The sequence below is a fragment of the Tribolium castaneum genome, chromosome 1 (assembly GCF_031307605.1).
Source record: "Tribolium castaneum strain GA2 chromosome 1, icTriCast1.1, whole genome shotgun sequence".
In the NCBI taxonomy this organism is placed as follows: domain Eukaryota; kingdom Metazoa; phylum Arthropoda; class Insecta; order Coleoptera; family Tenebrionidae; genus Tribolium; species Tribolium castaneum.
In genome coordinates this window covers 22,512,039-22,525,921 of record NC_087394.1, presented here as the reverse complement: position 1 = coordinate 22,525,921, position 13,883 = coordinate 22,512,039, and the positions used below count along the sequence as shown (strand labels likewise).

Here is a 13,883-nt window from a genome sequence, read left to right as displayed (position 1 = left end):
CGCCCCCAACGATAATTTTACTTCCGAATAGTACACGAGAATGACAACTGATTTCTGTCCTTCTGCGTATGAATAATATGTCATTAACGCTTACCAACCATGTTGTTAGTAACATATTTATTTTAATCGTCGTAAGGCTTTTCAGGACTCATGAAATCAAGCTAAACGTTTTCATAAAATGTTGTATATTTAAAATTTTTGAAGAAAAAGCGGAAAACGTATTCCCACTTTAGCACATACTCGTACATATTCAATGATATAGATGATACAATTATTATTATTTACTCAGATGAATAAAAAATTGCGTTCCATTCATTTTGTTAATTTCATTTGCGTGAGTAATTAACCATTTACATGTTTACGGTTTTGAGGTTCAAATTTAAAAGAGATTATCTATGTAATTGAAGAATTTCAATATGTTATAAAAATATGTATAGTTCATTCCACATGATTTGTTTGAGAACTCCTGCTTCGACTACAAGATTGGGCATTACCTTGTGTAATCGTAATCATGACAACTAATTTATGATTTTGTGTATTTGTATGGTCCACGTACTTGGTAAAAAAAATCCAGAAAAACAAACCAAACTTCTTCGGACATATTTTGTTAGAAGAAATCAAACAGAAGAGTTGAAATTTTGATCAAAACTAAGGTACAACGAAACCATATGCACTGTCGAAACTGGTCAAAACTATGAAGAGAACGAATTTAGGGGAAGTAACTACAGGGAATTGGCACCTTTTGCTGATTAACATATAAGTAATCAGGAATCAATTGAATGCCGCACTAATTTGAATTAGTACACACTTCAATTTTTTTTTGACTTCAAGCTGAACACGAGGAATGACATACTTAATAGTATCAATTCGGTGAGGTTTTTTTTTCTCAAGTACACTATTTCTACAATCTTCCACTGCCAAATGAATATTGAACTTCATTCAAGACCGTAAACACCCTGTATTGTTTCAAAAAGGTATTGCCAGTCCTACACTTTAGGGGATTATAGCGGTCGTTGTGACAGAAAATTATTTCAAATAAACTGCTTATTCGTAATAAATGAGCCGTTTTATCCTTGAAGACAGTTTTGTCCAAAAACTAATCTTATTTGCATTAAAAGACTTTGATATTTAATTAATGTGTTTCAAAAATATAAGGCAAAGTTAATAAATTTGCAATAATGGTTCAAAATGATGAGCTCACTCACTTCGATGCATAAATATATCCGTCAAATCATGGAAAGGTGCGCATTTGTGAATAATTGAAAGTTCTAGTGTGACTATAAAAGAGTCTCTTATAGAAAAATGCTCATTTTTGTCTAAAAGTTCATGCGTAAAAATTTTCTGTCGCAATGTTACCATTATCCCCCTTAAGTTAGGCAACTTTTTTTTAAATATCCATATTTTTAATTATTAGTGGCTCAATTTCTGGTAGCTGTCGCTTGATTTAAAAAATCAGTAGGTATCATAAAAATCATTTCAGTTTTTAATTGTATCACACTTTGGTTCGTTATTATATTTCTTAAGCTTAAGCAAAGTTCTAATTTCAATGACAGCCCATGAAAATAATTGACTTAAATTTTTAAATTCCAATAATAATGTTTTTTAGCCTAACTACATCCTACACCACCATTCTAGGTCATTCCAATGATTTCTTTATTTATTCTTCAAAAGTGAATCTAATGTCGAAGTCACGGAGACGTGCGACAATCATCTGCTGCTCCACTTTTTTCGAGAGGAGGCATACAATGGGCCCTATTGCACGTCTATTGGTGTACGATTCGATAATAATAATCGAGCATCTCTTGTAAAAAAATTTAATGTTACGATTTCAGTGAATGCATTTTTAATATTCAGTCTTTCCAGTACTCATTTTTGTGTGTACTTCCACATTTGGTTTGGTTATCCCGGCGCATCCACCATTTTTCAATGTGAATAGTAATTCACACATTCAGTTAATTTTAGAAGCGTAACAGAGTACTGTTACGCTTCTAAAATTAACCTGTCTGTGACTTTGAAATTAAATTGGCAACATCGAATTATTAGCAGTACGAGAGTGTGGCAGCTAGCGACAATGCCATAGATCGTTGTTTGGAATTGTGTAAAAATTAACTACACGTTGTAAACAAAATAAGGCATATAAGCTCTGAAGTATGTTGTAGGAAACCTCTTAAAAACGTAACAAAAAAAATGTAGCGTCATTTTTTAGAAATTCATTAGCACAAAACGGTTTATTTAAATTAACAACATCGTCAGTGCTTTGGTGTTTTTACCGCATTTATGTTTTAATTGTTGTGGAATTAATTAACTTTGTGTAGTTGTATCTATGATTTTTTTTACAATTTTTCGTGCTATTTTGTGTAAAAATTACAATATTTAAACATTTTGTGGAGAGCTTACGCGCTACTTTGTATACACTTGTATCAAAGTGTGACGTCAATTTTGCGGGTATCCTGGCTGAGGCAAGAAAATCGCGACTTCTAATGAAATAAAAATCCTAAAATTTTACATACCAGCTCATACATTTATAATAACCATTTCCGATTTTTATTAATTTTTTTTGTTAATAAATGAAGAGGTATCAATTTTTGAGTTTTTGGACACTAATTACAGTTTAACTACAAAGTTTTTAGACTAAGTGATTTCTTACCTGCTAGCCCATCGAACCCTGGTATCAGAATTATAAATTTCTACTTGTTTGGTTAATTAATCGGTCTTTTTTATTTAGACGCAAACCAGACGCGTGATTTATTAGAAGATGGTATAATTTGCTAACAAAGGGATCACTTACCAGTAACCGATCTTTTTGAAGCCCCTTATTTAGTCTTGCAATAAAACTGATAAAAACTGATGCCTGCATTTAAATATTCCAACGAAATCTTTTACAGTCTTAACCCAATTACAGTTCACATTGTCACCTAAATTTACAACGCCACGAGTAGCAGCTTATAAATGAAATATAAATAAAATAAAGTTATAATGTAAAAGTGCGTTTAATTTAAACTCTGATCGGTATTTTTTTTCGCTAATTCGGTAAAATGCGACGTTGGCGTTTTTATAGTTTTGAAACAGCTAATATATTTATTAAGCAAAGTTCTAATTTCAATGACAGCCCATGAAAATAATTGACTTAAATTTTTAAATTCCAATAAACTGCCATATGTTTTTTAGCCTAACTCATTCTAAACCACCACTTTAGGTCATTCCAATGATTTCTTTATTTATTCGTCAAGAGTGAATCTAATGTCGAAGTCACGGAGACGTGCGACAATCATTTGCTGCTCCACTTTTTTCGGCCCTATTGCCGTGGTGTACGATTACGATTACGATTTCAGTGAATGCATTTTTAATATTCAGTCTTTCCAGTACTCATTTTTGTGTGTACTTCCACATTTGGTTCAGTTATCCCGGCGCATCCACCATTTTTCAATTTGCATTACTCTGTTACGCTTCAAATAATTAATCTGCCTGTGACTTTGAAATTAAAGTGGCAACACCGAATTATTAGGAGTACCTTTTTTAATAGTATTATTAAACATCTCTAAATATTTGGTTCTTTTTTATGGTTCTGGGTGCGATTAAATTTGGTTATAATGTTAAAACAGTACTTGATGAGTACTTAATTTAATTTTTTTGATTACGTAATAAAAGTTTTTTTCACGATAATCTTACATTTGGTACCATTGTCGAGTACTTAATGAAAAAAATAAAAATTATAAAAATAATGATCATGCGGGTTTTTAGTACCAAACAGATTTTTTTCAACAATCACCTAATTGAATCTCAACTTCACCCCGTGTCAAAAACTTTACTTACACAATTTTTGAAACTGTAGCTAAGCATCTAATTTTCAGTCCGACTTTACTTTAGAAGATTATCATATAAGGGACCGTTTAATTACAGTTTGATGGTTAGGGATTATGATAAATATATCCGGCTCAACTCCGATGTGCCCAAAATTGTATAGAAAACAATTAAAATAAAAATCAAAATTACAGTTTCTCAAAAACTATTTATTCTACTGTTAAGTAGATGGAACTTTTATTGTGCAACACCGATTCCAAAATTTTCTTCCACATTTGGTTGTTATCCCGGCGCATCCACCATTTTTCAATTTGAATTGCTCTGTTACGCATCTAAAAATTAATCAGCCTGTGATTTTGAAATTAAGTTGGCAACACCGAATTATTAGGAGTACGAGAGTGTGGCAGCTAGCGACAATGACATCAATGTAATAAAAAAATCTATGGTCATTTTTTACAAATTTATCAACACAAAACGATTTATTTAAACTGATAACATTGCCAATTCTCCGTGTTTTTTCCGCATTTCTCTTTTAGTTGTTGCGGAATTAACTTTGTGTAGTTAGAGTTGTATCTATGGTATTTTTTTCCACAAGTTTTAGCTTTTTAGTGTAGAAATTACAATAATTACATATTTTTCTTGAGTTGGTTGAAACTTATGAAGAGCTTATGCGCTATTTTGTATACACTTGTATAAAAGTGTGACGTCAATTTTACCGGTGTTCTAGGTAACTACACTAATTTTTACACTAAGTGAATCCTTAGTAAATTTATAAATTTTTACTTGATTAGTCATATAATCGGGCTTTTTATTTAGACGCAAACCAGACGTGTGATTTATCAAGCGTTCATTTAAAAAAAAACTCTAGAGTGCTTTGAAATTAAAAAACAATTGTTTTGTATGTCTATGATTAATTCGTGCACTTACTTGTCAAATTGAAAGATTTCATAACCTTACTTTTTGACAATTAAAAAATAACACATTTTCGTAAAAATATTTATTTATTAACTATAAAAACTGTTGGAAATGTCTTCCTTGTTGCTCAACACACATAACACAACGCCTTCGAACACTGTTTAACCCATTAGTCAGTTCAAGTGGATTTTCGTTAATTTCATTAATTTTCTGTTGAATGCGTCGTCTTAATTCATCAATAGTTGGAATTGGTGTAACAAAAATTGAATTTTTAATGCGTGGCCAAAGATAAAAGTCGCAAGGCGTTAAATCACATGATCTTGGGGGATAATCATTTGCTGTATTCCTGCTAATTATTCTGTCATCAAAAAACGTTCTCTGTTGCACCATCTTGTTGAAACAAACCATCTCGTAATTCTTCATCGTGAAGTTCTTCGATAAAAGGCGTAAGAATTTCTTCGCGATAACGTACTGCAGTTAGTGTTCCTGAAAACTACATCAAACTGTAGTTTTAACTCTAACATTACGAAAAAACACTCAACCTTGAAACAAAATTGGACCGACAATTCTTCTTTTGCTGATAGCCGCCCAAACACCTATTTTTCTGGATGAAGAGGTTCTTCCACAGCTTCATGAAAATGTTCTGTTGTACGCGAGGTGGACGCAGTTCCACGAGACAAGCTCACATTTCAGTGAAAAGGGTTTTTAAATTCTTCATAGACGATAACCTCAGGAAAAGCTTCTCGAAATTCCTCCAGGCACGGTTGAATTGAATATTTCCAAACACCGTTCACTTTCTCTCCATTTCGGAAATAACTTTCCAACAAAAAGGCTTTTTGTTCACTGGTATACACCATGATTACAAATCAAGAAAACACGAAATTTAGTATTGAAAAATACTGTTTTTTTATTCGGTTTATTCGGTATATTCGGTTTATGTTCGGAAAACAGAAACAACAACCACAGAAAATCACACAAAAACCAAGCTCGTTTTGGTGGAAACTGGCGGGAACGAAAAAATGTCAGGTTCTGGTTTAATAGGCAACCAACAATACAATGCCAAATTTGTACCATAGGCACTAGCTAAGAAATACGTAAAAAATTCAACGCATGCTGCGAGTTTTTTTTTTTAATGAACGCCTGATATTAAAAGATGGTATATGTTGCCAACAAAATGATCACCCCTTATTTACAATAAAATTGACAAAAACTGATGCCTGCATTCAAATATTCCAACGAAATCTTTTACAATCTTACTAAAATGTAAAAGTGCTCTTAATTCAAAATCTGATTGTTAATTTCGTAAACAATTATCTAATGTGAATACACGTAGTTTAGTATAAAATTCAATTTGACTATTTTGTCGAAAATTACTTTTTCTTTAATTATTGTCATCTGTAAGTGAAAAATTACCAAAAAATTAGGGGAAATACCATTCGAACGTACAGTCAGGCGCCATATGAGCCAGTTTGATCAGTCATGATCACAAATTTATTTGGCTGCATGGTAGTAGCGGTGTAGTAACAAAATATTTGGGCAAATAATTAAAAAACGTTAAATCACTTTCGTGAACATTTTATTCATATAGGTTTAAACAATGCAATTTGGTTATGACTAGTGCAAAAGAATCACAAAGGAATGTTATATACATTATGCAAGACTGTGTATAATACTTAAAAATAAAACATATCGTAGTTCAGATCATTACGCCCTATCGCCCGAATTGGTCAGCTCCTGGTCGGCGTTGGCCAATGGATCTAATTCTGCAAACAAACTCAGCCATGACATTTGAGTTCCGTTTTTCTCATTCCCTTTCCCGGGGCCTTTCATTGGTTTATCGTTTTCTTTGGTATTGTCGTCCGTCTTCCCCATTTCCAATTGGCTAAAATCAAAATTCCCCTCCTGTATGAGCTTCGAGGGCATGAAGTCGCCCCCAAGAAAATCACTATTACTCGGCCAACACAAATCAAGCAAGGCCGAGCTCGGATTTGAGCCATCTTGGACGGGAGGCTCCGGTTCGGGAGCCGGTGATGAGAACTCTTCTCCTAGCAAATTCGACACTTGCAAGTCTTGAGATTCTCCTTTCTCGTCTTTCTTCTCCGACTCTTTGTCGGTGTACTCCGCGTTGAAAAACGTGTCTTTGTCCTTTTCGTGCTGCGGCGTTGCCAGTTCCGAGATTGCGCTAAAATCGGGTCATTGCACACGTTATTATTATGTAAAACTACGGATAACCAGAGATTAGTATACCAAACGACGTACAAATAAAATTCCCCGTATTGATACTTCCCTTAAAATCGCATTGGTGTCGCGATAATTTGGATCAATTAAAATCAGGGAGACCCGCCGAATTATTATTAAATAATTCGTACTACAGCCATTTCAAGAAAAATCCTACCTATCCCGAAATTTCAGAATGATTTTAGTAATGTTAAGTTTCTTTCAAAATACACGATTTGGTTTATTTTTAACGTATTTTACGCCAAAAGATTTTTTAAGAGAGAATAATCACTTAATTTGAAGTAATTTATTGAATTCTAAAATATACAGGTGTCCGGAAAGTCGCGCACCGCCGTGACACTACATAATCGGCCGATGCCCTAGATAACCAGAAAAATGTAAAAAAAAATCTAATTTTATTGAAGAAGATATGATGAAGTAAAGATTAAAAATTCTTTGCTAAAAATGAAGGTGTTTGCACTACCATTTCGAATCCAAATTCATTTGTAGTATAAATGACATTACATCATTCTTTAAGAAATTTTTTGAGTCCACAATGATAATAAATCTGGCAACACTTGGCACAAACCATTGTTGTTCAGATGAAACCATGGTTACGGTGATTGCTTATAATGCCATTAAAATTTTTGTTTCGTTTGTCAGCGGTAATTTTTCAGTTTCAAACAGTGTCAGTGAATGATTAAAATGTTTTCCTACTATGAATATTGTGATTTGTGTTTGCTGTTTGGTGAATACGCTGGAAATGCAAGTGAAGCCGCTCGTCAGGATGCCGATCCAGACGAAAACTCGAATTTCCATTGACTGGACCAAAGAATCAACTGGTCGTTTGGATCTTTTACCAAGGGAACTTGGTCGGCCTAGAGTTCCTTTATTGGGAGAGTTGGGACACTGAACGTCAAACCGAGCCAATTTTGTATTATGTGGATAAGGTATGTATTTCTATCCTTTTTTATTAAAATTTTTGTTAGTAACTTATGTCAGAGGTTTATGTCGAAAATAATTTCAAGGTTATAATTTTTGTCAAATGTATAAAATGACATAATTTTTACGTCAAATTTAACCATGTACGTAGAAAACGTAGAAATTTTGGGATTACTATTTAAAAAAAAGAAAATAATTGAATACCTACCAATATTAATGTTCACATTTCTGAAATTTTTCGATATTTATTTAATATTAAATATATAACTTAAAACATACTTCAATGCTAAAAATGCTTTTCTTTCAGTCACAATTTTTAGTTAAACATCTCGTCCCAAAAATTGGTCATCAAAAACCCTTCATATTTCCTGTCGTCTTTTTAAATTTTCTAAAAAATGATATTGAAGGTGTTCTCGTATGAAAAACGTAACAAAATCGTGAATTCCCAATAACTTTATAATTTGAAACAGAATCTAAAGTTCACGTAGATGCTAAAGGCGGCCAAGTAGCGACAGGTTCAACTTTCCTAAAAATTAGAACCAATTTTGGGTTCATGTACCTACGTATTTTATAAATGCTTAGACAAATTCCCAAAATCTCATAGATTTTGTACATAACATTATTTAGACAATCCACTTTTTCAAATGCTTGTTAATAATAAACGTAAAACTTGGCAGGAAAGGTTCATTTTCTCTCTCTTTCATCGATGATTACCATTTCTTAAAGTTAAGGAAAAAATGTTTATGATGAAGAGTTTAGACGTAAAATTCTTGTACTTGCAAAGAAATCTCTTTTAAAATTTGGAGTTCATATAAAAAAAACAGTGAATTGACGACGACTGCCAGTCTAAACCATTTCTAAACGCAGTTAGTCGACGAAAAATGGAAACATTTTTTGACAAATTTATTTGACTTTTCGCCAAATTTCAAGTGTAACACCACTGATTTCCATCCCAATTTGTTTTTTTACACATTCCAACCGACGTATATGAAACAAAATTTCAAAAATTGACATTCAGTGTCCCAACTCTCCCAATATAGGAACACTACTCGTGAGGAGTTGGTGAACCGAAATCATGCTGCTAGGGCTACGATCACTCCAGAAACATTACAAACGGTGCAAGCCAAACCTTTGAGCATTTGTTATAATTTTTCAGTGCATTGTTTGTTCGGTTTTTAAGTTGTTTAAAATATTATTACAATAAATAAAGCTGTTCTCCACTCAGTTGCATTCAATAACATAATTAAAAATTACGATAATGCGCGAACTAATCTGATTAACAACAATGGCGTAACCATGGTTTTAAAGACTAGAAATTAAATATGATCAACACCTTTTAATGGTATCCAAGACTTTAATTATAATTTTTAATTTCAGTTTTCACGTGTATCTTTGTGCACTGTTGCCTTTTTCCATAATTTGTTTAGACTCTGATATAAAAACAGAGCATGTGGAATTTTTTAAACATTTTTTCGGTACCCTGGGGTATTACTCCCCTTCAATGAGGTGCGCGACTTTCCGGACAGCTGTACATTGTATGCCTTTTAGGCGATAACATAAAATACTGACGTAATACAACAGAAGAATTATTTTGAAGAGTATTTTTCTAGTCTCTGGTAGTTTAAAAAATGAAAATCGGTAAGTCAATTGATTAGTAATATTACTTTTAATCTTTATAACTTTTGATGTCCCGTCCGTTATCGTAAACAAAAAATTTTGTTAAACAAAACCAAGAGTTTTAATTTCCACTGTTTAATTATAATATTGTTAAAGACTTTAATAATTAAAACCTGGCTGAATGAATTATTTAGAGCTATTTTCATACACAATGCCTTATTATCCAGTTTTGTGGTTTCAAAAGTTTCAACAGGTTTCACCTTTTATTTTAAAAATAGTTGTTGGAATTAGTGTCTTTTAAATTAACAGAATGTTAAGACGAATATTCAATGCTAAAAATGTGTTTTTTTTGTGTCCACCAAAAAAAAAGAAGAAAAGGGTTTGTGCCATGTCAACTTCAAGTAAGACGTATAATTATACTGATGAAGATTAAAAAAAATCGAAACGTCGCGAAAATAAAACTAATACTATATGTTACCACTCTAGAGAAATTTCTGGAGTATCAAGATCACTAAAATATTAGTTGAAACGAGTATAAACCAATAAAGTGCGTTAATCAAAATGAATTAAATCAAGAAAAATCGGGACTACAATGTACATAAAGGAACAAAAATCCAGTCCGGATTATGGGAATATCCGGATTACCACATGTCCGGATTATCGCGACACCACTGTATGAAGTTTTATAAGCAATTATTTAAAAAAGTGGTTGTATTTCTATAATGGTGAGCATAAGGCAATAAAAAAATACAGGCAGATAGAGCATTGCATTATCTTATCATTAGTAAGAGAATACAGTTCTACAAAAATGGTATCGTAAACAATATTTAAAAAAAAATCAGGCTTTTACTAATCCGCACCCAGTCCATTATTTTTCAAAACGCTGCGAATACGATTAAAGATACAAGAAAAATGTTGAAGAGAAAATTGTAGCGAATTAAAATTCCTACAAAATGTTCTAGAAACCCTATTCATCCGTTCATTCTCCGGTGGTCAAGAATCGGAAAATTGAAATTAAATTAAAAACCAATGAAGATAGAAATATGGTGGCGCCGATTTTTTTGTAAGAATTCTAATTCTTTATAACTTTGTTTCTTACATTCTTTTAGCACCTTCAACCATATTAGGCTGTCCTCTTTTCAAAACTTCGATTGTAATTTTTTCCTCTAGTGCTTTATATTCTCAACTGCTACTTATAAAATAAAACAAAATCGAAAAGATAAAGTCCTTTATGTGTAATTATCAATAAGTTTTTGTTTTTTTTATTACTTTTTTCTTGTTTGATTTTTTTAAAATATATTTTTCAATTCTTTGTTATACGTTATTAGATAAAAAAGATAAGATAAAAAAGTATACTATCAAAAATAATAAACAAAAACGAATGTTACCATTTAAAAAAATTAAAAACCGCCTCAATACTTAAAAACTAATGTTAACAAATGTTACAATGGAATCAAAATGTAGCATTTTTAAAAATAAAATCGACCTGTTCGAGGTTTTTTTTAAAAATTACTCACAACAAAAACATGAATTTTTTTATGCGTTACTTTAAACTCACTCTGTATATGAGGAGATTATTCGGAAATAAAATTAACTAGACGCCCTCTGGTGATGACTTTTGAATTATGTCGAAAACAGTAAAGAAATTTTCGTAATGCCACATTTAACTGACATTTAATGAATTGTTCAACAATTTTGCGTGTATAGTGTTAATTACTTACAATAAAAAGAATCACTTTAAAAGTGCGTACTAGCGTTGACTTTGGTTCTGTAGTTTTTCGTGGTATAAAGTGTTTATTGTTGGAACTTGAAAGTGGATAAAAAGTTAAAAAGATTTAAATTTTGATTACAAAGTGTTATCAAACAGTTGTCTAATTAAAGATTATAAGTAATGGATCACAGCGAACACAAAGTTTGGCTCAAGAAACCAATAAATTAGTGAAGTGTTATGAATTTTAGGTTAAAATTTTCCACTGAAAAAATCATGAAATGCTGCGGTAAATCTACAAAACTACAATAAAGATTAACAACTGCTGATACATTTAAACGTAAATTATGCCAAAAGGTAGGCTTTTCAATGTCTTTGTAATAATTTTCCAATAAAGAAAGTGAACCAAACAGTCATTCGTTATTCGTGTTTTCCTCGTCATCTCTCATTTGTCAAAATTGCATCAAAGATGCAATAATCATTCCGCATAGGCAATGTAATAATTGTGAAGCCCCAAAATTCGTACAACGCTCAAAATATCCGAATAAACATTTTCCCGCCATTTATGGTTACTGTTTTCGACCTAGTTCAGTGGCGCCCCCAACGGTAATTTTACTTCCGAATTTAACTCTGAACATTATAAATGCTTTTCCATAGAAATTTTACAGGTATGTGTGGTAACGTGATAATTTGTAGAAAAAATACAAAATTTTTATGAGTAGGTATATTCGTACAATTCTTAGCTAATAATTTTGTTATAAGTTCTATCATCATAATTTCTTCTCTATCTTTTTCTTGCTATGCTGTGGCCCCAGTTTTCAACGAAAAAATATTATTAGTCGCGTAACATGTACTCGAAGTTCGTGTAATATCAACTTCATAAAAGTGGAGAATATAAACAAATACACGCAAAATCGAAGTATTAGCAAATACTTTTTTGTCTAGTAGGTACTACAAAAATTTTCATGGAAGATATTACGGAAAATGCAAAGTAAATACTTTGGGCAAAAGTAGGTTCTTCAGCAAGTAAAATTTAGTTGAAGATTTTACTACGATTTTGTAGTATTAGCATTTACTTCATTTTTATTCATACCACCCATTAATTAAGACAGCTATTGAAAAACTGTTTTCGTCAATTATTTTCTATCACAGTGAGCTATTAAAATCAGACTTATCCTGATATGATCCCAACGACCTTACAGGGCCTTCAACGTTTTGTTTCTTTCTTTATTTTGTTTTTGAAGTTCATTTAATTTAATTTAATCTTACATAAAAAACACTTTCGAGTGCTTCAGTTAGTGTTAGACTCTCATCAAAGGTTTGACAACTAAGTTAAACACAAATTAATGTCTTCGAGACAACATATTTCAATCTTAACGGTTTGGGTTAAAATAAATTTTTAGATACTTGATACCGGGTAAAATGAAACGAAACCATCGCTTGAGCAACTTTCAACGTCTTGCATCGTCTGGCAAACTTTTTTAAAAAAATTTAATTCTCTTTAAAACTTTCTCGCAACATTTTTCTTGTATTACTAATCGTATTCGCAGGTTATAAAAAATCTGGAATGAAGCACAAGTTTTGAAAAATTTTTTTCTATGTTTCTCGTAAAGATTTCATTGGGTTTTTTCAGATTATTAAGAATACAAAGCTCAAGATTTCTGCATTTGTTTCCAAGTAATATGTGAATTGGTTGGATTTAAATTAATTTAACGCCCTGATTTTTAATCTCCTGTACTGTGGCACAGAAAATCGGGCGATTTCGTATCTCGTTTGGTCTCCTAATCTATAGTCCTCTGTATATAAAACACACGGGACACAAAAAAAAACCGTGTTATTGTATCTAAATAATTACCTAAAATCGTACGGTTGAACGTCTCCTACTTTATTGGCCGCCAGTGTGAGCGTCTCGGTTGCTTTGGCCGCGAACGTGGCCAGAGCCCCCTGGTAGGGCACGAGTGCATGGGAGAACATATTACATCGCGCCGCTGCGAGCAAATCCACCTTTTGGAGACACGCCAGCGTCAGTCGGTCAAACTTCGTTTTGGTGCTTTTTACATAGGACTGCGCCTTGCGGAACCGGTCGAGGCCGTGCCCCGTGTCTGGATCCAACTGTGTGGAGACTGATTTCATCCAACTTAACGCGGCGCGATACTCCGTCCGGGCCTTTTCCATTTCGATTACAGTGGCACGGGTGTCGGAAACGGCGCGTCCGCGGAACGTCTCCACTTCGTGGTGCAGGCGCACCAGAGGGGGGCGCACGGTGAGCCTCTGGTGCCCCGTGTAAGCCAGCGCTTTGCCAGCTGTCGACATGATTTGTCCGGCGCTGGCGTTTTTCTCATTCTTGCCGTATTCTTTCAAGTATCGGCCGAGGGCGTTTTCCTCCTGGGCCAGGTAACAAAGTCGCTCCTGGTACAGGTCTATGACTCGTTGTAACTGGACGCAGCTATCGTTTATGGATTTGAAGAGTTCGAGTTTGGCGTCGAGCTCGGCGTCTGATGACACGATACATTCGTCTTCCTTGCCGCCTAATTTACGCAATACACTTTTTTTCGTCACCCAATACTGATGTTGCATCGTTTAAACACTATTTTAATTTTATTCAAAACATTAATGCGTGTCTACACGCAAAAATCAAAATGATTGACATGACATTTGACATTTATGTCAACGAAGTGCCAAG

General features: G+C 33.0%; 1 protein-coding gene and 1 long non-coding RNA gene across 2 annotated transcripts; both read right to left on the bottom strand.

The window, feature by feature from the left end:
* Positions 1-4,781: 4,781 nt before the first annotated feature.
* On the bottom strand, positions 4,782-5,842 carry LOC135267212 (uncharacterized). The gene is made up of 2 exons (XR_010335574.1): positions 5,259-5,842; positions 4,782-5,209 (listed from the first exon to the last, which is right to left on the bottom strand). It is a non-coding gene; the product is annotated as an uncharacterized LOC135267212 (long non-coding RNA).
* A 433-nt stretch (positions 5,843-6,275) lies between these two features.
* Positions 6,276-13,777, bottom strand: ICA69 (Islet cell autoantigen 69 kDa). The gene is made up of 2 exons (XM_965209.4): positions 13,056-13,777; positions 6,276-6,898 (listed from the first exon to the last, which is right to left on the bottom strand). The coding sequence occupies exons 1-2, from the start codon at positions 13,775-13,777 to the stop codon at positions 6,421-6,423; spliced, it is 1,200 nt and encodes a 399-aa protein (XP_970302.1). The 3' UTR covers positions 6,276-6,420.
* Between the last annotated feature and the right edge of the window lie 106 nt (positions 13,778-13,883).

Excerpts from the sequence above, each read along its gene's own strand:
- ICA69 (XM_965209.4), bottom strand. The coding sequence starts at position 13,777 with ATGCAACATCAGTATTGGGTGACGAAAAAAAGTGTATTGCGTAAATTA. Across the intron at positions 6,899-13,055 it reads GTTCAACCGTACGATTTTAG|CGCAATCTCGGAACTGGCAA; the intron begins GTAATTATTTAG and ends ACCCGATTTTAG.